Source organism: Candoia aspera, chromosome 7, assembly GCF_035149785.1.
Source record: "Candoia aspera isolate rCanAsp1 chromosome 7, rCanAsp1.hap2, whole genome shotgun sequence".
Lineage (NCBI taxonomy): Eukaryota > Metazoa > Chordata > Lepidosauria > Squamata > Boidae > Candoia > Candoia aspera.
Window position 1 is genome coordinate 24535217 of NC_086159.1, and position 26372 is coordinate 24561588.

At 37.7% G+C, this 26372-nt stretch overlaps 1 protein-coding gene across 1 annotated transcript in view; it reads left to right on the forward strand.

Annotated features, from left to right (window-relative positions):
• ABTB3 (ankyrin repeat and BTB domain containing 3) overlaps nt 1-26126 on the forward strand; it is a 231344-nt gene extending 205218 nt beyond the window's left edge. The window contains exons 7-18 of the mRNA XM_063308491.1: nt 354-455; nt 3195-3288; nt 3388-3523; nt 5736-5774; nt 6115-6335; nt 9594-9772; nt 15607-15712; nt 17029-17131; nt 18359-18440; nt 19992-20060; nt 20433-20546; nt 25216-26126. Coding sequence (XP_063164561.1) covers nt 354-455; nt 3195-3288; nt 3388-3523; nt 5736-5774; nt 6115-6335; nt 9594-9772; nt 15607-15712; nt 17029-17131; nt 18359-18440; nt 19992-20060; nt 20433-20546; nt 25216-25425 — 1455 coding nt within the window. The 3' untranslated portion in view covers nt 25426-26126. The remainder of the gene's footprint in view (nt 1-353; nt 456-3194; nt 3289-3387; nt 3524-5735; nt 5775-6114; nt 6336-9593; nt 9773-15606; nt 15713-17028; nt 17132-18358; nt 18441-19991; nt 20061-20432; nt 20547-25215) is intronic.
• The last annotated feature ends 246 nt before the right edge of the window (nt 26127-26372 follow it).

A 26372-nucleotide genomic window follows, 5' to 3' on the forward strand; every position in this document is an offset into this window, starting at 1 on the left:
ATCTCTCCCTGTGTTTATGGTTGCAGAATATAATTTGAAGCTACTGCTGTACGCAAATGATCATCAGATGAATACTTATTGGTTGTAATAATCATATCTAGCTAGGCCTTTTCATTAAAAGGAAGCAAGGGAAGTGGTTAAGGAAGTGTGTTTTCTTGCCAAGTAAAATTTTGATTAGATAAAAAGAAAAAAATATGTACAGAAATAATTTGCTAGAGTTTCTTTTGCGTGCTTTCTTTCTTTTCTCTGTACCTTGATGTGTCAAGCATTCTGGCAAGTTTGTTTTGATTACACATACAGTAGCTTTTGCTGAAGAGTCATATATAAAAGAAACCTACTTTATCTGTTTATAGGTTGTCAGTACTCCTCATAAATATCCATCCGTCCACCCTGAGACCCGTCATTGGACCGCCCTGACATTTGCTGTGTTGCATGGACATATTCCTGTAGTCCAGGTATTACTGTATTTCCCTTTTGCTCCATCTCATGTTTATTTCTCATTTTTAGGTTTTAATTGGCAATCATCCCATACTTGGCAGCCATTTTCATACTGGTTCCTTTTGTTTCTTCTTTCTTTGCTCTGCAGATATATAATAATTCTGTTATATACAATTACAAGTATAAGGCTTCAATCCTAAGCATATTTACTAGGAAGTAATCCTTATTGGATAGCTAGAATTAACTCTTAAGAAACTTGCATACAATTAAGGGCTAAATCACTGTGAAGTTTAAATAGGGCAATTAAAAATGAAGTTATATACCAATAATATCCTATTGGCACTTTTTGCTCATTTTTGACAAATTTACAATGTATTGTAATGTCATAGAAAACGTTAGCTTCCTTTCTTTTCCTCCTTTTGCCCATCCTTGCTTTAAAAATCCACAGCCAAAAAGAATGGACATAAAAAAAAAGAATAATGCTGTAAGAATTTAGGGAATGTATAGAGTTGTTTTCGGGCTCTAAAAGCCCTCATCCAATGAGTTCCATTGATTAAAACTTTAGAATTTCTTCATGCAGTATATAATAGAATAATGGGATTCATGGCTATGAGCTGTGATTATAGCTCTAAGTTCAGATGACATTTAAAGTGATAAGACAGTTTCATAGAGGATAGGTTTATCAGTGGTTATTAGAAAAACTGGAAAGTAAGGTTGCTACAGTATTTATTTATTTATTATTCAAATTTCTATTACTGCCCATCTCCCCTCAAAGAGGGGGACTCTGGGCGGTTTACAATAAAATATATCTCTGATTACCAATTGCTGGGGAGAAGCAGAGAATGATTTCTCTATGATACCCTGTTTCTGAATTTACAAATGGTATGTTATTGGTCACTCTCTCTTAGCTGAGATCCTGGAAGGCGGTTCTTAGATTAATTGTAGGTTAAACGTCAGCATGGCAGTTTGTTGTGGCAAACGGCTATGCTTGTTGATACATTCAGTGTCTGCATTCTAGATGCATTTCAGTCTTTCTTCTTCTCCTTTATCTCTTTGTAACTTAAAACTAACCACAAACATTTTGGTGCCTGAAGCATGGGACAGCTATGCTTTTCACCCACCCGCCTCCTTTGCATATCTAGAAGTGAATTAAACCAACACCTGACATTACTTCAGTGTCGGTGACCGAACAGTATCTTCCACCACACTGGAGGTCAGCAGTCTAGCACCCTCAACTGCATCTGAATACAGAATAGTTCTAGCCTATAATAGGAAAGAATAGGTTTCAAGTTCAAGAAGAATGTCTGGAAGGCTGATTGTTACTTCTCAGAGTCTGCCACTTGTTGTTTCACATTGCTTAATGGCAATGCTGTTTTTGATGGCACTGATAGGGAAGACCTACTGCAAGGCCATCATAAGATGCTTATGACTGATACAACCTTCAGTGCTGTTTATTGCTGATCTCTCTTTCAATAACAGGATTCCTTTAGCAATGTAGCGATAAGCACATTGTGCTTCCGGTTCCTAGACAAGTGTGGCATCTTCTGATCTAGCACAAGACTTCTAAAATAAAGAAAGAAATGGACATTATCCATTTTAAAATGGTTACATTTACTAGATTGAGCTTTCTACTACTGATAGATAACGTACCTCACTGGACCACATAGTAGCAGCTTAGCTTAGAATAGCTTAGTCTATAACAAACTAAACGTTTGTTGAAATGTTACACGCGTTGAATCCTTGTTGGAATGTTATAGATTGTAAAGCTTGCATTGACGGGATGATGGGAAAAACTCCAGAAAAAATTAGAGTTGTTGGGGGAAGCGGGGCGGGGGGGGGACAGTTCCTTTGATGGCAACAACAAAACAACAACATGGAATGGGGGAACAGTTCCTTTGGCATCCACCTTAACATGAATAAGCATATAAGTGGAAGATTGGTCTTAGAATGGATAGTTATGTTTCTGAATTGTTGGATTTTTTAAATGGATTAAAGGTTGCAATGGTAGAGGATAGGCTGTGTCCTACATCTGTGATACCGCTTCAGGTTCTTGAAGAGTGCTATCACATTCTTCAGCCGTTTTCTCCTCAAGCTTAAACATACTCAGTCCCCTCAATCTTTCCAGAGCCATAATAATCTGAGCTGATGTTTATCTGGTGGTGAAAAAATTGTTCAGTTGGTACCATTTGGTATGTTGTCCTTTCAATCCACTTTAGGGCAATTTGAGATAATACCATGAATGGCTGTTTATTCTCATGAAAGAATCCTCATGTATCTGTTCCTCCCAGAATATAGGGACATTGAAAGATGCTCTATTTCTGAAACACTTTAACCTCTCCCTTTTGCTAACTGTTATAATTTTTTATTTATTGTTATTGTTTTTTAATTGATAACAAAAGAAAAAGAGCAAAACACAAAGATAATGATGGGGATACATACATTGTCAAAGAGAAGAAAAAAAACACAACGTGGCAGCAAATAACTAGACTTTCTACATCACTTTGCTGGTATCTATTGGTCATTTGGATTTTTGCAGCCCATATGCGATAGCTAGTATTTATGTATTTTGCAGAATGCAGCTGCTTCAGCCTGGGCACTTCCAGATGTTTTGGGACTGCAGCTTCTGGCTAAGAATTCTGGGGCTCACAGTATAATGGATCTCAGCACTGGGATGGAGAAAATTGCCTTTCTGCACTGGACAAGCATTGTAGTTCTTGTTTAGAAATTTAAATCAACAACACGGATTTCTTTTATAGCTACTACTGGATGCAGGAGCCAGAGCAGAAGGTTCTTTGGAACATGGTGAGGAAAACTATTCAGAAACTCCCTTGCAACTGGCAGCAGCTGCTGGTAAGGATTATCTTATCATAATACCTTAGTTAATATTGTTTGATTGAAGAGAATAAGAAGCAGCCTTTTAAAAAGGCTTTCACTGTTACTGATTTATAGGAAATTTTGAACTGGTTAGTCTGCTTTTGGAGCGAGGTGCTGATCCTATGACTGGAACAATGTACAGGAATGGAATTTCCATGACTCCCCAAGGTGATATGAACTCCTTTAGCCAGGCTGCTGCACATGGACACAGGTATAATTGGCATGCTTTTAGTTAAGTGGTAAAAACAATTGTTTGTATGGTATGTTTAAAACTTATGAACTGCATTTTTATCATGTACATTAAGATTCACATATATAAATTTGCACTGCCAAGTTTTTCATTAAAATTTTATTTTTAGTTAAATAGATAAAGGATACATTCCATGAATGGCTATCATCAATGAAAACTAAATGGAAGTAAAGAGGTAGTATGTCTGACAGTTGCATTGTTGAGATGCAGTTGAGTGGCAATGAGATACAAGCTGGAAGTTGGCATTAAAACAGACCAGAACAGCCAAGAGTCAGGAAGAGTGTTATTGTCCAGGCAAATTCTTACCCTAAATGCTTAAAGTATCTATTTTACTTTTTAAACCTCCTGCCAAATCAAGTTGAATTTCCCACTTGGGGGAGGTTTGAGGGGCAAGATTAGTATTTTAAAGTGTAAGGCACTCATTTTGCTCCTTAAACTATCCCCCAAGCAAAACAAAACAAAACATAGCCAAAGAATTTGGTGACACCCTCTTCTGTTTTATAATGATATCAGTTTTGAGACCTCCAGACTGGGGACAAAGACAGAATTGGCCTGCAAGCCAATTAGGTGTCTATCTCAATCCAGGATCTATCTAGGACAGGATAGAACTGTCCAGATGTTAACAGACTGCAACTTGTGTCATCCCAGGCCATGGGTTGTGGTGTCTGGAATTGATGGGTTAGGAGCCAAAAACATCTTGAAGACCATGACTTTCCCCCACTTGATAATCATTTCAGCTTTGTAACTCTGCTGCTCTATCGCCTGAACCAGCCTTGCAGGAGCTCCTTTCAATGAGGTTTCAGTGAAAGTCAAAGACAGAAGTATTTCTGGAGTCAGGACCATTGCAATAGAGAGAAGTCTCAAACACACTCCCAGTTCATACATGTACAACTTATATAAAACGTTAGGATTATGATGTACAAAGTTTGCTCAGGAAATAGTACAGAAGCCCTTCAGTATAAAGATCTGGTGGAATCTCAAGGAAAAACAGAATAACAGATCTGCCAGTTTCTCTGAAAGCAGCCATGGCAGTATAAGGAATTAATGCACCATTAGGCTAGTAACACACTTTCTGATGTGAATTACAGAGTGTGGGGAAAGAACAAGGGACAGCTTGTGAGAAAATAATACAAGTTTAAGACATGGAGTAAGCATGTGTATATATGAATCAGAAAGACATGAACCAGTTCACACGTGATTGTAAATCACTTTGTTGCTAAGCACTTAATGAATGAAGTGTTTAAAGATGCCATTAAGTCATACAAAATTTCTGTCTGTGCTGCTAAACCTGGATACTTACTTGTACATACAAGTCATCCCTTGATGATAAAATCATTGAGTGATAAATAATTATGTATAGAATTATCTCTTAGAGAGCAAAGGTTAGTATTTCTGTATCAGGGACAAGGGAAAACATGAACTGAGGGTGCAAAAAAGCCCACTGAAAGGCAGCTGTCTATGATTTATGGTAACAAAGGACTGAACAGTTCTCTTTGCCACCATTTCCAATGTTTGTCAATTACCAAGATCTTTTCCCATTATGCCATTATATTCCTTAGTTTTAAAAATCCAGAAACTGAACTGACTCTAAGCTAAAGAAGCCATTAGCTATTGCAATATATATTACAGGTTTGAATGGGATGCACCTATCTCTCTGGGATATAATTAGATAGTTAAGCACTACCTTCCACTGACTGATATCCAGATAAGTTGAATTACAACTCTCATAATTTCAGCAACCCCAGAACTGTTTTGCAAATGGCTTTATGATTCCATTAGAAAAATAAGGTGGATGGATGATGAAAAGAAAGATTCTGTTCAAATTGGGAAATAACATCTCACCTGAAGTTTAGATGGGAGAGAGGTTAGATCAGGGGCAGAGTCAGCCTTCAACCTGATGCATCTGTCACAAATAAAGTCACCCAGATGCTGAGTGAAAACTCATTTTAGCGACCCTTTAAAAGCTATGCCAGTCTACACCTGGAGAATTCTGGATTGCAATTACCATCAGAGGTATTAAATGTTTCTCCTCTTATTGCATAGCATAATAGATACATTATTTCAGATAGCAAAATAAAGATCTTCCTCCCCCTCTAAACTGACCAAAACACACAGATACACACACCCATTAGCCCATTTGCTTTGGATACATTGCTTATTCTATCCCCCACAGGACTGAACATGCGCAGCTAGCAAGATGTAAGCATATCAGGTAGGTGGGAGGTAAGGGAAGAGATACACGCTGGGTTTGACTGCTTGCTCTAATGATTGGTTCATTGGGAGCGACTGCATTGAACATTAATGGCATCATATGGATGTAAGCCTGTTGATGGGCAGGATATGGAGTTTTTGAATTTTGGACTTGCTGCTGTAGGCTCATGTGTACTGTACTGAAAAGAAAACATAGCTTTGTTTACTAGAAGATCTAGCTGGATGAATTAAGCAGAATTAGCATTAGCTAGATGGCTAGATAGCTTCTGCTTCACTGCTAACAATTCCAATATGGTGGCCTCTCCCCTTCCCTTTTCTCTCTTTTGGTTTGTGATTGACAGGAATGTGTTTCGTAAGCTACTTGCTCAGCCAGAGAAGGAGAAGAGTGATATCTTGTCCCTGGAGGAGATACTGGCTGAAGGAACTGACTTGGCAGACAGCACCCCTGCTCCTTTATGTGCAAGCCGCAACAGCAAGGCCAGACTCAAAGCTCTGAAAGAGGCCATGTATCACAGTGCTGAACATGGATATGTAGATGTAACCATTGACATCAGGAGTATAGGTCAGTTTGGGTTTCCTATCTCATGAGAAATGACTGGTCAGAAAGGTGGTTTGATGTAAGAGACCCTTGTCTATTGAACTGACAATTTTTGATCTGTTCCTGAGTTCTTGTCAAAGCAGGAATCAGGCAGCTGATAAACATGTCTAGGAATACGGGAAATTTAAATGTTAAAAACAGCAAGTACTGTATATATTTTTAATTATTCTGAATTTGTTATATGAGAGAAACTACTGCTCCCCCTCCCCCATAAATTTGTAAATACTTACATTGCTGTGGGCTTGCAGGGCCAAAGCAAAGTACATTTTGCTCTTAGCCAAGGAACCGAGACCAGCAGGGAGCACTTTTGCAGTCATGACCATGACAAGGGGGGAAGCAGTTAGGTCCCACCCAGTAGATTAAGACGGAGTTGCTGTAGACTGTTAATTTCTTCCCTCTGCCCCCAAAGAACTCTCGGCTCCAACTAGGGCTGCTGGTTCTCTGATTTGAAAGGATGCATATGGAAATGATCACAATCCATTTTAGCTTCCCACTTGCTCCAAAGACAGAAATCAAATGAATCTAATAAATTGGGTAAAGAATTGAGGCCCTCAATATGTGGCTGAGCTACAGGTCCCAGCTGTCCTCACCATGTTGGTTGTGGCTCCTGTAGATAGGAGTTCAGCAGCATATGAAGCGCTGTTGGCTACTCATCCCTTTCCTGATTAAAAATGTTAAAAATAAATAGATGTGTATGTTTTGAAAAATACCATACTAATTTTAGTAGTATAGCACCCTGCTTGTAAGCAAATGCCCCAGCCTATCCTAACAGATGACAAACAAGGTGTTTATAGGTAGTAAATCCCTGGGAGGAGGGTACTTTGACTTTGGAGTCTAGAATCCTTCTGCAAGTAGCAAAGCGGGTTCAATCCAGTTCCTCTTTGAAGAGCAGAGGAGCTGATTTTAACCCTGGGAATGAAATTGACTAGGAACTGCTTATGAAAAAAAAATGCTTGAATGGCAGGCTGGATGCTTGGACAAAAACAGAGGCTGAATATGTCCAAGAAAAACAAAGAAGACAGCTGGAAGGAAGAAAAATAGTATGTGCCCATTTTCAGAGCAATGCTTTTTCAAAGGATACGATTCAACATATCTGCAATTCAGAAATATCCATATATAGCATTTGTTAAAAGCATGCATTATCCAACAACATCAATAAGTACCCTAAGTTGCATGCCTCTCAGAAATTATAGTTATTTTTGCAATGAATTTGAGACATTAAAATAGGCCAAAAGAAGATCAGCATAAGACATCTTCTCTTATTAATATCAAAGAACATATTGCTGCTCTAAAATCAGCTCTCTCAACATCAGCATCTCAGAATTTCTATTAGATAGTCCAATTCATGAGTTACTTGTGTGAACGGGGAACTGGTGATAGAAAGGAAAACGGAGCTTCACGTTTAGTCCTACCCTAAATGTTGTTGTTCCAGTTCCACTGTTGCTGTTCCTGGTGTCCTCCTACTTGTCAAAGGAAAGCTTCTTAAAATGGGGAGGATCGTGATGCCATTTGGAACCCTGGTCATTCAGGATTCCGAACTCTGACATTCCAGCAATATAGGAGTGACCCTGCTCTTTTTTGCAGCAATATAGAGCAGCGTTTCTCAACCTCAGCAGCTTTAAGATGTGTGGGCTTCAACTTCCAGAATTCCTCAGCCAGCATCTGGGCTGGGGAATCTGGGAGTTGAAGTCTACTCATCTTAAAGCTGCTGAGGTTGAGAAACTCTGATACAGAGGATCTGGCAAAAGCAATGATAGAGGTGAGAAGTGTGGCCCCAAGCAGCGCAAACCACCTTGTGTGAAAAATCATCCTGGCAGGCAGTAGGCAGTTCTTACTAGCACAAAAGGGTTATATAAAGCCTCAACTTTAGGTGTTCCATATGGAATTTGTCCTGTCTTGTTTATTGGGAGGAAGAAAAGGGTCCATATACAGTATCCATTTCTAATTCTCCCACATTTACTCAGTGCTTCTTCCTGTACTCATTTTTTTTTAACTGCAGAAAGTCTCACTTTTTTTAATGGGTGGAAATGGTGCTCAGTTTCTGCAACTGTAGATGCCCTTACAATTACTCTCCCATTTCTTTTTGAGAGGTGCAATTCTGATGTGGGACAATTAAATGCAGTATGTCAGGCAGGCAAACATATTGGAGGGTGCCATTTCACAGCCCTGTCATTTCCTTTAGTTGTCCCTTTAATTAGGGCTAAAATATCTTTCCTCAACAACAAAGCTTTCTGGGTACATGTGTTCAGAACATTGACATGGTGCTGTTTTGTCACTGTCATTGCAAGGTGTTTTTTCTAATTAAACCAGCTATTTTGTACTCGGCTCTAAAATGCAAGGAAAGTGTTTGACATTCCATGGACAATTATATTTAAATTAATAAGCATTTAAAAACTGAGTTTATTTTTGAAATGTCTGCTCAGGTAAATAGAGCTTTACCACTTAAAACAGTATGGAAGAACATAGCAATATAAACTTGGAAATTTGCAATGACTTGATTATGTAGAACAGACTTCCTGCCCAGGTCCCCTCCAGATATGAGGACTTCAGTTCCATGAATGCCCCAGCCAATATGACCATTGCTGAGAATTCTGGGAGTTAAAGTCTACATATCTGGAGGATGAGATTGGAGAAGACTGGAACTGTGAGTTAATTATAGTTCTGCTGGTGGGTTTCAGAGGATGAACAGTGCGTCATTATTGCTAAGAGTTACATGTCTGAAAGTTGTGGAGACATAAATATACAAGGACTGAGAGAAGATTAGTCATGTTGGTTCCAAGTTTTAGGAGTCCTTAAGGCAAGGTGCTTTCAGCTGGGCACTCTCTTGCTGTCTCAGAACCATCTTCCTCCTTGCCACTGTTGCTCAGCTTATTCATTTGCCTCTCTTTTTGGATTCAAGAGAGTAAGAACACACCATGAGGACATTGTTACTCCTCCTCCTAGTTCTTTTCACAGGTTGCTTGCTTAACAAAGGCAGATGACCTGGTGATTGTAGCAAGAAGGAAAAACACACAAAGCCATAGAAATTGGCAATGGGTTCTCTACTTGTGATATTGGCCTATAACAGGTATACAATAATATTAGACCTGATGGTGGCTCTCAGAAAAGGAAACAGTATATGTAGAATCACACTCATAAGCCAATATGGCCTTCATGTTAGAACACTGATTCTGAATTTTTACAGTCAATACAAATTTTTAGAATACTTTTTATTTTAAATAGGTGTTCCATGGACTCTTCATACATGGTTAGAGTCTTTGCGAACTGCTTTTCAACAACACAGAAGGCCTCTCATCCAGTGCTTGTTGAAAGAATTTAAATCTATCCAGGAGGAAGAATACACTGAGGAACTCGTCACACAAGGGTTGCCTTTGATGATTGAAATATTGAAAGCAAGTAAGGTAGGTGACACTGCAGACTTGTCATTCTGCAGCTCAAATAATTATTATTTCTAATGGGCTTTTCTGCTTATAAAACAAACAGCTTGTACAGCAAAACACAAGCATTACAGATGGAACGAAAAAGTTATCAAGTATAACAGTAAGACTTTGACTAAAATATTTCAATTTGAGGTAGAGCAATCTTTATAGCAGCAAACCATCAAGTACTACAAGCTAATGAAAATAGTGTATTTTTGTGTTTCGGATTACGCTGCCTCATCTTGCTATCATCTCCCTATCCCTTATTAGGTAACATTTATTTTGTTAGTTACTTTGTGTAATTCACCTTGAAACTGGAATTGCAAATTAGCTTCAAACTGTGATCTGCAATACTGGTTTAGAGGGTAAGCAAGCCATTGGTTGCCAGTTTGAATGTAATGGGAAACAATGATTCACCACAACACCAAAAATGAATAATCAAATGCATCATACAAAAGGACGAGTTGGTGAGAATCGTGGAAACGCTGCTCTGTGAATGGCTTCGCATGTGCTAAGCCATGCTTGTGTAATCATGGTTTGTTGAGTAAGCTGCTCTTGGTTGGGTTCACACTACATTAGAAGCCAAAGCCTAGGAAATTACTCATGGCTTAGTGCAATGTGCCAAGCAAACCCCTGAAAATTATTCCAGCATACATGACACTTAGTGGGTGTTACCAGACAATGCTTCTATCATGTAATAACTGGACAAAATTTCAACATTTATGTGGGATGCAACTGACATCTCTGTTAGGGAAGCTTCTTTATTTTTTCTGTATTCCCACAATTTGTACTTGCTACCTCCACTTTAAAAATGATAACAAAGGAAAGACAGAACAGCTGCTGGATGTTTTTTGATTGGTAGTACTAAGTTCCTTCTTCTAGAAGCATCCTCCCAAATGCATTGTAGGAGGAGGGAGTGTTATGTATGCCACCTTGAGTTGTACAAAATAAAGATGGGATGTAAGTCAAATAAGTAAATAAATGGATGTATGGATAGAATTGGTAGTTTAAAAAAAACCTGAACTGATGATCTCCATCTCTTGCAAGAGTGGATTAATGCTGAAGTAGTTAAGGGCTGGAGAGATGACAAGCCAAAGCCTAGTGGTAAAGCTGAGGAGTCACTCAAGTCAAGAAAGGCTAATAAACAAATGAGCTGAAAGTGGCCCTTTATCTGGCTGGCCAGATGGAATAGTACAAAGAGGGTGTTGTACACATTTCTTTCAGCTGTGTATAGCAGTGCTCAGATCTCCCCCCAGGAGATCTCACCAAGGCTAGGATGGAAGTGGAAATGTAAATGTAGTTGGTGGGATGTTGTGGGACTGTGATGTGATATGCAATATTGTTGTGGGGTTTGTGGGTTATATTTATCCTGATTTTACTGTATGGAATGTTGTGAACTGCCTAGGATTATCATGTATAAGATAGGCAGCCACATAAGTTTTCTAAATAAATGAATAAAAATAAATACATCTCATGTTAGAGTTCTCTAGAAGGAGAAAGGAGTGTATTGAAAGAGAAAACATTGTGAATGGATTAATCCGATAAGTCAGAAGTTTTCAATTCCTGGAGTAGATCCATTCACTGAAGTGCAGCAAGAAATGCATTGTTGTGTTCAATATCACATATTCTTAAATAGATTTCTTAAAACATTTATTTACTTACTTAATCATATGATTTCCATTTCTTTTCTCATGATAAAAATCAGTCCCCAAACAATGTTCTGTTGAATAAAAATGGGCTGTGTACAATAAAAAAAATTAAAATCAGTAATTTGATTAAAAGAACACTTAAAATATGTAAAAAATCTTAAATACCTTTAAAAACTTTAAATTCCTAGACTAGAGTATTAGATCAGACTTGGAAGATATAGCAGTCTAAATCAACTGTGGTTTAATTCCTTAAAAGGAAAATGATAATTGAAGTGCATATTTTCTTTCATAGCACTATTTTGATAGAATTATAGTATATCCTTTGAAATATAAAACAGTATGATACTGAAACATGCATTATCCAGAGAAAAATAGATTTTGCTTGTTAATATATAAAAGCTGTTTCAAGGAAATAAAATGCCATCAATTTTGGGAAGTAGCCTGGTGAAGATTTGTTATTATTTGAAATTAGATCAACTTTTATCTAGATTGTTCATGTCTCCTTTCTCCCTCACCCAGATAGATTTTTCTGTGGTCTAATGACAATTGCCGCCTATAGTATTGCTTGTCATCAATGTCAGTACTTCTTATCTAAACAGTTCAGAATAACCAAGACCCGAAATCTCCATAAATGTGCATCTTGCATTCTTCATATGAGAGGCAAACATCAGGTACACCAGTGTGGCATGCCAATATAACTCACAATTAACCAGTGTCACATAAAATGATTGAGCAGCATGGCGCTATCTAGAAACTAACCTTGGATTTGATGGATTTGCATTTAAATCCTTACAGATAATTTCTCCTATGACATATTTCAACAATGGGTTCACAAAGACCTCTTCTGTTTTTTACGGAGAGGAAATATTTGCTGAAACTTCCTGAATTGGAACCAAGAAGTATCGATTCTATAACTTTTGTGCCCTCTTCTGATCTGTTACCCATAAACATTTTCCTGGACCTGAGTTTTTGATACACCAATTTAAAAAAACCCTTTCCAAATCAAGTCTTGGCATTACTCCCAGTAACCACTGAAGGACATTTATGTATCATGTTTGATTAATGGTATTCTCTTTGGAAGGGCTATAGCTTAGTTTTGTCAAAATAAAAACCTATTTTCTCAAAGCAGATATTGCCTCTGGCTGTTATCACCAACATCTTAGGTTCCCTACTCACAAGTGTTGACTAGTATTAATGATGTTTTGGATTTAAAATCTTCTGATAGCAGTCTTCCAAAGCAATCTTTAATCAATTTTCATGCAACACTGATACTGGAGATTCTCCCCAAAGGCAGTTTGAGAAGTTTGGGGCAGTCCTTCTTTTTGCGTTTAACAATACCATATGGGATCAGTCCTTTGAGGTAGACCAGTCTCAATAAGGACTACTGGAAGTCTACTTTATTAATGTAGGGTATAGTAATAGAAAGTTGAAAGCCTGGCAGAGATTCTCTCTCCCCCTCTTATACTAATGAGAATCAAGGTGGGGCGAACTTGAATTTCTTACCCAATCCCTCTTCACTTCCAGGTCTAAGATGTGTTTATCTAAAAGCTGTTGAAATCCTTCTTCAAGGCTATCTTCATACTCCTCTATGCATACTGGATGAAGATGATATCACATCATGTGTAGCTTATGACAAATTGAAACTCCTGGAATCACAGTGATCTTTTGATTAGTAATCTCCATTTCTCATTTTGTTTTTATACACATATGGATGGGTTTCTCAGAAACAGGAAGAAAATAATAGGCATTTCTCATTACTGCAGTTGTCCCATAAAAACTCAGCAATTGTGCAGAGGTTGAAAGCATTCACCGGAACAATATTTAGAAAGATTCTACTGATACCATCATCATCATCATCTATTTATTTATTCATTTTAATATTAGATGGTCCGTACTTATTTAACGCCTAACCTGCCTTTCTGTCCATTTTTGAAAGAACTAGTTTAATCTTGGCAGAAATAGAACAACTTTTTTCAAACCTGTGCCTCGCCCCAGCTTCATTAATTCATGGTCAGCAAGTCTAAAAGAACTGAAAAACAATTTGTTTTGAAGATACTGGGTTGGGGAAGGTAACCACAAGGCAAGAAGAACATAAGTGCAGTAGAAAAATAATGCCAGGTTGACCCAAATGTGTAAATGCCATCTTTCTCTGGAATGACCATGGCAGTCTTCATTGGCTAGTTAGGACAACAGTGTGGTGAAAAGCTAGCCCAGATACATTTTTTTTCAATACTGCAATTTAAACGGACTGCTTGAGTTGGTTATTACATTTGGGTTCTAGTTCTTGCAGTAAGAATACCTCATTTACAGACCAGAAAGGATCTACTGTAGCTTCCAAGTTCATAATTTCAATGGACTTTTAGCAGCAATAGAGAGTTATTTTCATCTGTCTTGCTGCAGCCTTTCCTACTTCCTCGACTAGCCTGGTTGATCATTTGAAACCACTGGCTATAATAACACATACCTAAAATGCAATTAATAGCTTAGTAGATCAGGGGAACATCTACCTGGACGTTTGACAGAGTCTCTCATTATATTCTCTTTAATAAAATGGTAAAGTATGCACTAGATTCTACTATTGTTAGATGAACTCACAGTTGGCCAAATGACCTCACCCAAAAACTGCTCATTAATGGCTCAGTTTCAGCTTGGACAGTAGTATGGTATGGAATGCCACAGGGCTCTGTTCTGGGCTTGTGCTGTTCAATAGTTCTTTAATGACTTGATTGAAGAAGTTTGAGAGAATGGTTTTTAAGTCTGCAGATGATGCAAAGCTGACAGGGATGGACAGAGAAGAGTGAGAAAAAATGAAAAAAGATCTAGACAGACTTGAGTAACAAGCTGAAACGAATAGGATGGAATTTATCACAGAGAAATGTAAAGTTCTGTGAGTATAAAAAATTAAAGGCACAAGTATAGGATGGGAGAGACTTAGCTTGGCAATAGTACATGTAAAAAAGACTTGGGTGTCTTTGTCAACCAAAGTTTAACCATGAGCTAGCAGTATGATGCAGCTGCTAGAAAAAAAAAAAGTCAAATGCTATCTTGGAGTGCAAGGAGCATACAGTCCAGATCAGGGAAATAATTGTTCCACTCTACTCTGTCCTGATTAGACCCACTTTGAATACAGTGAAAAGTTCTGGGCACGTGCATTCAAAAAACAGAACAGTGACAAATTGGATCAAGTTCAGAGGAGGGCTACCATGGTAGGGAGGAGTCTGGAAACCAAATCTTATGAGGAATGGTTAAGGAAGTGGGTATATTTAACCTGCAGAAGAGATGATAAGGGGAGATATGAAAACAGTCTTCAAATATCTGAAGGACTGTCCAACAGAAGCGGGAATAGACTTATTCTGTATTGCCTCAGAGGATAGGATCAGTACCAGTGGGCTAAAACTTACAGAGAAATAGGTTCAGGCTACCTGTCAGGGGAAATCTCTTGACTGTAGGACCTGTCAAGCAGTGAAATAGGCCACCAGATGAAGTGGCTACCTTCTTCACTGCCAACTTCTTAACCAAATGCATATTTTCCTGGGGTTGTGCTACAGCTGTGGAGGGCAGACACATAGACCTGGGAGAAGATACAGCTGCTTTAAGGAGTCACAGGTGATACGTGAATGTCCTCATCTGCTCCATAGCACTGTTTTCCCTACCAATTTGAAGAATGGCATAGCCCTTTTGTGTCTCTCATTGGCAGCCAGCCCCAATGCCCGATGCATGGATGTATGTTGTTAATCCCCTTTTTACTAGAATTGCCAGAAAATGAACATGTATGCAAGACATTTACTGTTTGATTGAGCTGTAAATTCTCCAAAGTTGGCTTAATTTTCCCCTGAATTCTCAGCTGAAAGACATAAAGATTTAGATTTGCATTATTTGGTTTTACAAGAGTATCATTCTGCTTGATGAGAGAAGTAATTACCTATAAGGTATCTCCACAATATTGACTTATTCAGCTTCTAATAGTATAGTAAAGAAATTGCTCAAGGAAAGTGTATTAAGGCAATATCTTACTACAGTTAAAGTATCAGGAAAAGGGTATCTGCTCACTTTTTTAGGTCCTCAGAAGTATATGATATTCTATCAGTTCCTGTGAGTGAGTCATAAAACATTTGGGTGAAAGAACTTTGTTTTGTGTTTATTTTATTGCATTTTGTTTTATTTCAGAATGAAGTGATTAGTCAACAACTAGCTGTCATTTTCACCCATTGCTATGGACCTTATCCAATTCCCAAGCTTATTGAAATCAAACGCAAGCAGACATCTCGTTTAGGTAAGTGTGCTGTCTGGGGTCTTTGGTTCCAAATGTCAAAAGATATGCCTCAATCTTGATAGACATTTCATGTAATCCAAAATCAGAAGAGATCACAGGATATCCTAATCAGGGTCAAATTTATTTATTTATTAATTTATTTCTATAGCCTCCCATCTCATATAATGTGACTCTGGGCAACTCACAAGAATTAAAAACAACAACAGGAAAAATAAAAAAATATAAATAAATACAACAAACATACAACCATACTAAAACCACTATTAAAAACTCAATTAAACACAAAACATAATTACAGTCAGCAGATGAATACAAACAATACATCCCATTCAGTATAACCTTTGGAAAGGTTTACCAGCACTAGACTTCCTTTTGCCTTCCAAACCAAATGCTAATCATTTACTTTACCAATTGTTCTGCTTTGGAATATGGGTATATACAGTGGACCTTAATAATGCTTTTATGCCTGTTTTTCTCCCAGAGATCAAGCTAAGAGAAAACATAGAATTTACTCTGCTGAGCAGAACTTGCATTCACAACAGTGATTTGCTGACAGTTTTATCTACATTTAGTGGCCAGCTTCCTGCTTAGCTTAATGTCAAAACAAGTCATCCCTTATTGATTGATATAGAATGTATAACCCTACCTCACCCCCTTCCCAGGACTTTGGCAGTTCATAATCCTCCAAAATATGCAGGAAAAATAAAACTCATAAAACAACATATAACCTTGAATATAAAAATAACATACCACAATATTTACCTCTCTGCTCAGAAATTTTGCAAAATACAAGGGTTAGTTTAGGCCTCTAGGCAGAGTGAGGAAACTGCTTTCTTAATACTGACCTTGGGTGTCATGTAAGGTCAGCAAATAGTTAATGATTTTTATATTATTTTTATTTCCTGGGAGAGATGCTTGTGGGATTTTCTGCCCAAGGTAACACAATAACTTGACTAACTGGGGTGCTATGGATGGACTTGGAAAGGGCATATAATTTCCCCTTCTGTCTCAGGCAACAAGGTATCTTAGACTGCCCTGAAGCACGTCTGTTACCTTTAAAAATAGTTTTAGAATCTATTTCAGTGGCTTGGAATGCACTTTGTACAACCATACTAGAGTATATGCCCTACCAAGGACTTCTTCAAAATAACTTCAAAGGGATATCCATCTTAAATTATTGTCTTTACAACCAGGATCAAATATATTGGTGTTTTAATTTACTCCCAATTAAAATGCCTTCCTCTTGTTTTTTATTTGTTTGTTTGTTTGTTTTGGGGTGATTTTTTTTTTGGTCTGTTGTTTTTTTGTGATTCCAGATCCTCATTTTCTCAACAATAAAGAGATGTCCGATGTTACATTCCTTGTGGAAGGAAGACCATTTTATGCGCACAGAGTATTATTATTTACTGCGTCTCCTAGGTATTTATACATACTTATAGATGAATATGGCATAAATTTAATCTCGGTATTTTAGATTACATAAGGTAGGCAGATTTATAGGCTACCCAAAAGGAATTTGCAATGAAGATTATATTTCTTCATTGGTTGAAGAAATTGCCTGTGATTACTGTATATCTCAGTGCAATAGACTTGTCTAGTAGAAAAGTGTGATAGAATCCAGAAAGGGACATCAAAGCATAAGGACAAAGGATAGAAATCGGTCAGAAGAGTGGTAGTCTACTCAGAGAAGTTACATTCAGCAGCCAAACTATGTTTCTGCTCTAATGCTAAAGTCTTATGTTAAAAGTCAATGTTATAATACATCCCCAAATGAAAGTTTGAGAAATTTGCTTGCCATTGTGAGTGTAGAGCCATTGTGGTATGTATGATTAGACACCAGTTTTCCTACCAGCCTTGGAGCTGAGTGAGTGTAGATCTTCCTGGACAGCACCACAGGAATCCCTGCCACTTCCTTCCAGCAATGGAAGTTGTTTGACAACTATGAATGTAAGGTATTGAGGAGCCAAGCACAATTTTTCCCCTTTGTCATGGGCTTTTATTCTCTGAAGTAGGAAAGGTGGGTGGCAGGAGATGGGGTTGACTGTTGCTTAAGGCACCTGAGATGACTTCAAGAAGCTATTGCTAATTACCATTTTCTTAGCCCTCTCCTCTGAAACGCTTCCCTTCTTGACTGCCTTCTCCTTGCAAAAGGATGGTGGAAGTGGAGGTGAGGAGGGAGGAGACAGAGAATTGATTGCTTTAACTTAGGTGTTGGTCAGCAGTACTAGCTAAAAAGCCCAGAAAAGTACTAGAAAAGTGGCCATTGGAAAGAACATTGTGTCCTGTATATTTAATTTGGCCCTCCTAAGCCTACTACCTTCAAGATGAACTGGAAATACAGCTGCCAGAATTACCACTCAGCACAAAGGCTGACTGTTTGAACAAGGCTGGCTAGTACAACTTGTGATCTAATGTCCTGGTTAAGCAGTTCATAGCTTTGGATGCTGCTGACAGACCCTGGAACTTACTTTTTCTGCATTAAAAAAGAGTATGTGAGTCTGCAATGGATAAGTATCATCCTTGTATGTGAACTTTATACCATGCTGGTGCAGAGGCCAGTTCTTACCCAAGACCTTTTTTTTGGTGGTGTATTTTTTTTCACAAATTGTCTTGAAATAGCAAATATATTTGGATGTTTTTGCATAGGTTTAAAGCCCTGTTGTCCAGCAAACCCGCATCTGATAGCACTTTCATTGAGATCAGCTATGTGAAGTATCCCATTTTCCAGGTAACTTTAAGTGTCTCAAGAAACCTCTGTATAAATGACAATTAGTACAAGAGAAATTTCCTGAAATACGGACTCCAATGACTGTTTTCCAATAGCAGCATTTCAATTATGTTATTAATTGGAATCAAACTATTTGTGAATGACATTGACTTGTTTTATAGACTGGGCATAGAATTAAATATTGTAACATTTGTGTAGGAATGGTAAAAAGGTTTAGAAAGTGGAATTATTAGCAAAGTTTGAATTCTCAGGTCAATTAGAAGAGTAGTTCACTCAGGATCCTGAAGGATTCCTCCTCTGGCCACCATAAATGCTTCTTAGAAACTTCTTAAGGATTGGAGAGACCATCTCTCCCATCAGGAACCTATCTGAATGTTAAGAACTGCAAGAGAGGCCCTTTTGAAGAGACCTTCTGCCTTTTCCTGTGTTGCTTCCTTGTTGTGGAATGCCTTCTCTCAGGGCCTGCATTTGCTTCCCACTCAGCTAGCATTTCAAGACCATGTAAAGATGCCTCTCTTCCACCAGGCTTTTAATTGTTTAATTGGTTTTATGCCAGTCGTAGTGTTAATTTCAATTTAAGTCTTTAGTTTTTATATTTTGCTTTTTAAATTTGTTTGGCCGCCTTGAGTAGTAATAAATCAATCAAACAAACATTCTTGTTCAGAAGTGAGCTCCTACAATTACTGGTATTACATGTTTCTTTTTTAATTTCTTGTATTGAGGTTTTCAGAAGTATGAATAATAAAGTGCTCCTTAATTAAGGGACGCGGTGGCGCTGCGGGTTAAACCGCTGAGCTGCTGAGCTTGCCGATCGAAAGGTCGGCGGTTCGAATCCACGCGGCGGGGTGAGCTCCCGTTGCTAGTCCCAGCTCCTGCACACCAAGCAGTTCGAAAACATGCAAATGTGAGTAGATTAAGAGTAGCTTCGGCGGGAAGGTAACGGCGTTCCGTGCAGTCATGCCAGCCACATGACCACGGACGGGTCCTTACGGACAACGCCAGCTCCAAGGCTTAGAAACGGAGATGAGCACCGCCCCCTAGAGTTGGACACGACTGGACTTTACATCAAGGGAAACCTAAATTATTCTGGAAGTGGTATGTTAAAGAGTTGCCAGATTTATCTTGCCTTTAATAGTAGCATGACTGGCAGAGGTTTAGCAGGTGAAGGCTTTCCTTGTGTTGTATTTGTATATTATGGTGAAACTTTTCCTTGCCCTGCATTTGCATGCTGAATTTCTTCCCACAAAACTGCTGCTAAGTAGATCATATGATCCTCTTAGGAGGAAAAATATTTGTTAATTCTATAGCTTTGCAACCAGTAGATTTCCTTTACCAAGAAACCTTGGCTAAAAATAACTGAAACAACAAGAACTATTCCAAGATATAAAGTTAAGTATGGGATATCTTTTCAATATATATTAAAATATATTAATAACTATTTCATTCTTTTCTGTTTTCCATTTTGGAATAATAATGATTTATTACTTTTCCCTTAGTGTTAACTTCAGAAACAAATGTATTTTTGTAATTTATGTATTTCTTTGGTTTCAGCTTATTATGCAGTATCTCTACTATGGAGGTTCAGAGTCACTTCTCATTAAAAACAATGAAATTATGGAGGTAAGAGGCATCTTACACTAAAAACTGTTATTACAAGTATGCTAAATTGTTAGATTTGGCTGAATAAAAATGTTTGTTTGGAGGTGATATAATCTTTATTTTTCATGGTTTGGTTTGGGTTTTTTTGACCCATAGATTTTGACATATGGAAGGCCCTGTAAAAACATGTAACAACATTCCCCAGTAACTTTGTGGAACAGGAAAAAAGTGAATAATATAGCACCCAAATTCTTCAGTTTCGTGAGATACTGTTTGAAATACTATGAAATGCACAAAGACAGACCAAGAAGTTGAAAAAGAAACATTCCTTTTGGTGCCCACAAAAATTGTTACTTTCCAAAACCTGTAATAATCTTTTTCCTCCTTTTTCAGCTCCTATCTGCTGCTAAATTTTTCCAGCTTGAAGCACTGCAACGTCACTGTGAGATCATCTGTGCAAAAAGTATCAACACAGAAAATTGTGTGGATATTTATAATCATGCCAAGGTAACCCAGTATTATTGCTCATACTTACTCATTGATGCAAGTATCCAAGCTCAGCATCAGCAGAAAATATGCTTGGACAGGTGTCAAGGTCTAATTGCTGAAATCCTGGCCTAATTTTTGCCTGTGCTTTGTTACATCTTCCCATGCCATTACACTGAAACATTGCATTGGTAGGTCCAGTTGTATAAATTCTTCCCATCCTTCCCAAATGTGTTCTGCTGGGCAGCTGATGACTAGTACCTGGGCTTAGGCAGATGGGGAGGGAAGGGTAGTGAAATTTTAATGAATAGCAGTAGGATTTGGCTCACTGTAGCTATATATGACATGGCTATTAATATTGTATATAACATAATGCATATGGGCATTTGGCCTTTTAATCCTGAAGAAATGCAGTCAAGGTCTTGGATTAGGGTTAGGATTCAATGCAGATAGGCTTGCTGCTGACTTTAAGCAGCTGTGATTGCTTTAAAAAACCACTAAAATGTATGCATATATACATATCCATTGCACCATTCCCTTTTCAATATAGCAGTAAGTAGCAGAGTTGAACCTATAGAGTGAAAGGTTGGAGATCTCAAAGCCCATCTCCCAGAAGACCTTGGATTTATACACTCTGGCCCACCTTCCTCCCTTGGAATAGTGCTTGGTAGTTTACCACTGCCACCACCTGTCTTTCATGGGGAATGCCTTTACCTGGTGTCCTTCTCCTAATCCTAGACACATAGGGGTCCCAGAGTATCTTGCCTTCCAGCAAATAGCAGGAAGAATAGATGATAAAAGGAATTCTATAGGGCCACTTCCTGGCTGTTTTTAGTTTTCAGGTATATGACTAGGGAAAACAGTCCCCACTTCTTTGAAGAATTAGATCAATCTCACAAGTTATACTTTTAAAAAATCATCTATTAAAAATAAGAAAAGGGGAAACATAAAACTTCTTTTATAACTTTAGGTATTTACATGCAAAGACAAGCAGCGGTGGGAAAAATAAAAACACAAGGGTGGTAAAGCCACAAACAGCATTTTATAGGAATTTTCCACAAAAAATAGAGTAAAAGGGATAAGATTCTGGGCAGATAACAAGATAGTGTTGATCCACTAATATTATAGCAGTAACTCTGATGGAAAGAGTTGCCCATTTGGATCAAAGATACAAGGATGGAACCTGTGTAAGGACACTAATTATCAGAGGACCCCCCCCCCGCCCCGCAATAACCCTTAAACACACACAAAGCAAAAGAAATTAAAACTTGCTTTGTGTTTTCTCTTAAGCATTCTTTGCTCTCTTTGAGTTAGGGAAGCTTTTTCTTTCTCTGTACATGGCACAGTATCTTCCAGCTTCATTTTTTACAGCAATCATTATCTTGTATATTTTTATTATTCATCGTTTCTTTCACTTCATTATTCCAGAAAGCATCCTTTTTATATTTCCCATTAGCGTAATTCCACACATTTCTGAGTCAGTCCATAACATAATTCTTATCACTCTGTCCCAAGCCGTTTCCAGATTCTCTTTCATTAAGTCTGGTTTTTATTCATTCCGGTTCAATTTTAGGAAGAAAAACCAACCCTTTAACATTCCATGTAACAGGAGACAGCCATTAGATATTATTAATACAGTTAAACCCTTAGTTTAGCAGATTTTGGATTTAACAGACAAAATCTGTTGGACACAAATTTGGCCCAAATTTTCATTACTGTATTGGGATTTCCTATTTCAATGATAATTTCTCAGAGTAATTGCTCCCTTGCCAGAAGTACTTAATGAAATGCCCAAGTAGGCAGACAGTCTTACTCAAGGCATCTCTGCCATACTCCTGAGTCTTCTTCCATTTCCTCAGGGTTGGGAGTCATTCTCTAGTTCTTTGTGGTTTACATCTAATAGCATAGCTATGCTGTTACTTCCTCCGCTTCCAAGAATGGAAAACAGTGACAGAACTATTTTGCTTCTGGTATGGATCCCAGAATCAATATGAGAGGAATATTGCTGTTAAGGGCTGGATGGACTGATGGGAAAGGCCATGTTTGTATTGAAACGTTACCCATCTTCAAAATAAAAACAGGATGCGTAACTTCATGTACAGGCCAGTGAAGTTTGTATAATAAGAGTGTAGACATTGCAAGGCTACAGAGTGTAGTTGTTTCTCCAACTGTTCAGAGACAGTTCCAGCAACATGTGCAAACACATGCTTTGAGCCTGGGAAACAGGGAAAGATTAGGAAAAGACTCAGATTGGCTTCTTCCTGGCTCCCTGGGGCATAAGGAGGAGGAAAAGAAAAACACAGTCAGGGTTGCAAGATTCTGAAACAATAAGTATAATTCTAGTTCTCTTCTGGAATCTGTTCCCTGATCTTGTCAGTCTTGAAAGGCTGACAAAGACTCCCAAGTTGTCCTCAAATATTTTAAGTTAGTAGGCTGTTGAAAAATCCCATTTATCATTTAATGGATATTCAGCTTCAGCAGAAACCCCTTGCCCCCACTAGTCTAATACATCAAGAATAGTACAGTGTTAAAAACAGTGAGCAAGGAAAAAAATCACATCTATTCATGCCATATCTGGACCATACCAAAATACCAAGCTCAAAAAAAGCGAGATAAAACAATAAAATATTAGCAATACAGTGATAAAATTAAAAATAAGATCTATAAATCTTATGGTAGTCAAACATCCTTGCTATCCCTTATATAAATTAATAAATGAATCCAGTGATTGGTATTGTTAATCTTAAACTAGCCAATAAGGAGAGGAAAGGGAAGGAAGTTCTACTCATTAGCTTAGTAAACATTCATAAATTTCTAGTGAAAACAGATTGAGAGAAAAAGAAAGGCAGGAGAGGGGAAAGAAACAGGAGGAGGGGGGAAAGGAAGTTAGGCTACAGCTGTATAAGAAACTGCCATTCATAATCTTTCACTGTAGCAAAGGAGATACATATATAACAAGCAAATGTGGAATTAAGGTAACAGTCTGAATAGAAGAAGCATAATAGCAAAATTAGAGATTTTTTTTTAATTCTTCTTCAAAAGCAGCTTAAAGGAGTAATATATTGTCAGCTTCCACGTAAGTAATTACAAAATAATTTCTTGGTGCCAACTGTTAATTTCCAAACAAAGACAGTTGTAAATCTGATGAAATATTGGAGATTCTTTTCTCTAGCAGTATTTCACATTGGGTTAAGTTTCTTTCCATACTGAGTGTCTACACTATTGACCTTCCTTAATTTAATATGAGAAGACCATAGTATGAGACTTGTAATTTCCTTAGTCATTGCTCAAGCAGATCAGACATTCTGTAAATTTTTCCTCTGCAAGGCAAATTTTTCTTCTGTAAGGCAAATCTAAGGAACTTGACAATGATTGGCCAAGGCTTAAGCTGGAACACAGTGTAACATTTCAGTATCTACTTGATAATTTTCAGGCAAAGCCAGTCCTATATTAGAACTTCCATAAAAATAACTGGGTGGCCTTTCTCAGCTTCTTCTAATATTCCAGTTGTATTTAAACTGGCCCAGAGAATGAGATTTGAGGACTTTGTCCTGAACAATCTTAATATCATTTTCCTAATCAATTTTAGCTATAATGTAATGGTTGCCTACTCCAAAATACTCAGTCTCACAAGCCAGAGCTTCAAGATAACTGATTTATTATAAGAATAGTGTGCAAATACAGAGAAAGCTGAGAATGAGCAAAAGCGCGCGAAATACAAACTAAAACCCCTTGCTTTCAAACCAGTCCCGCCCTTCCGCCCTCCTAGCAACCACCCCCTCCCAGGTGTTAGCAACCGTTACCCACATCGGCCTGAGAAAGTAACCTTGAACAGAGTCACTAACCCAAACATACATTCCACAGTTGCAGTAAGAAGATTACAGCCTGGCACGGCTGGAAATTTCCAACCCGCAAACACGGGTTAGAAAAGTGACATGCGAAATGTTACGATGTATACAGAACATTGAAATGATGAACATGACATATAACCACTGTCTTTATATATTTTCCAACTCAGTTATTCTTTTCTAAGTTGCATCCAGGATGGTATTTCCAGTGTTAAATATCTTTAATAGTTTTTATGTTCTCTCTTATCTTCCACATTTTTCTCAACAGTTGTTGAAATAGTCACCAAAGTAGAGAATATCTTGGGTACCATCCAGAGAAATAACAGATAAGCCCTCTCAATAGTCAAAACACAAGATCATCACTTGTTTCTGGTTCTGACAGTAACAGTTACAATAGCAAGTAAATGATTATTAGGATGAAAATATTGTAGGGTGTGCTGGGAAAATGCCAGTACTCTCTTGACTATAGTGACAACTTGACCAGATTGATGTATTGATTATGTCCTATTGAGTAGTTTTTGACCCCTAGCAACCACTTTGATAGATTTTCTCTATGATCATGGAGAAACTCTTATTCAGCAGGAAGGATAAAAATGGATTTTTCTGGGAAATTAGTATCAGGAGAACAGATTAAAGTGCATGTTGTGTGTTCTAAGTGAGACATTTGTCACACTGATTGATTGTAATATCCATGTAGGTTTACCTTAAATTGCCAAGAGATATTGGATACTGTTGAATAAGCCTAAAGCACTGTGGGCTGAAGAATTAGCTTCAGTGAACAATTTCAGTTTGTATTTATTTGTGTTTCTTTTCTCTTCCCATCCTTTATTTTCCATCTTCAGTTTCTTGGAGTCACAGAACTAGCTTCTTTTTGTGAGGGGTACTTTCTAAAAAATATGATGGTTTTAATTGAAAACGAAGCTTTCAAACAGTTGCTGTATGACAAAAATGGAGATTCATCCGGCCAAAATGTTCTACAAGATTTACAGAGGACGTTGGCAACACGGATCCAGTCAATTCATTTATCATCCTCGAAAGGCTCCATTGTATAAAGTTCTGGAAGGGTTTGAAGCTTCATCAGAGACACCGTGCGTGATATGTTGCCATTGTATTATCTTGAGCAAATATATAATTCTTTTCCTACTGGAATACTACATTGCGCTTATGGGCCAAAGGTGCTGCCACTTACTTGAATCTTCTTTGGGGCAAGATGTTGTGGTACAAGTGACTCCTGGGCACTTTTGGAACTACAAAGAGGTATCAGTGTCCTGTGAATTGTTATTCACATTCTGGATACAGAAGTGCTATTGTGTAGCTAATGCCAACAGAAGATGGGCTAAGCGCTGGTAAAGAGCAGAAGCCCTGAAAGAACGCCATGGAACAGTTCTTTAACAAAACCAACACATCAGGTTTTTATTACACAGTGTTCTGTTCTGTTCTGTTCTTGTTTGGGGGGATAGGGTAACTTCTGTAATACTTCCTTGTTTCACAGTCCATTGTATTAAACATTTAAGGAATGTAGGACTGGAATACTTGCTTATTAGCAAAAATTTTAAAAAAATGATAAGACTGTTAAAAACGTGAAAACATATTTTCACAATTTGTTAGTGGTGGGAACTTTTTTAGATGGTTCCTAAAAAATGGGATGGCTCTAAATTTTTTTCCCCAATGGACATATTTAAAATTGAATGTAGTATGTTAAGTTTGGCTATTCTTTTGTTTTTAATAGTGAAATATACACTGTGTAAACATATATCTGAAAATGGTTCTGCTCATCTGCTTTCTTTAAAACTGGTATAATCTTGCCCAAATGTTCTGATTACACCAAAGAGGTGCAATTACCAAGGATTTAGTATTTGGGGTAGGGGAAAATCTGCATGCTAGTTGTGATTTGGGATTTAAAACAGCAATGAAATTCAACATGCATTTGCATGGTAATGGTACTTGTGAAATGTTACGTTTGTGCTTAATTTTTCTGAGAAAAATGATGATGCAATGT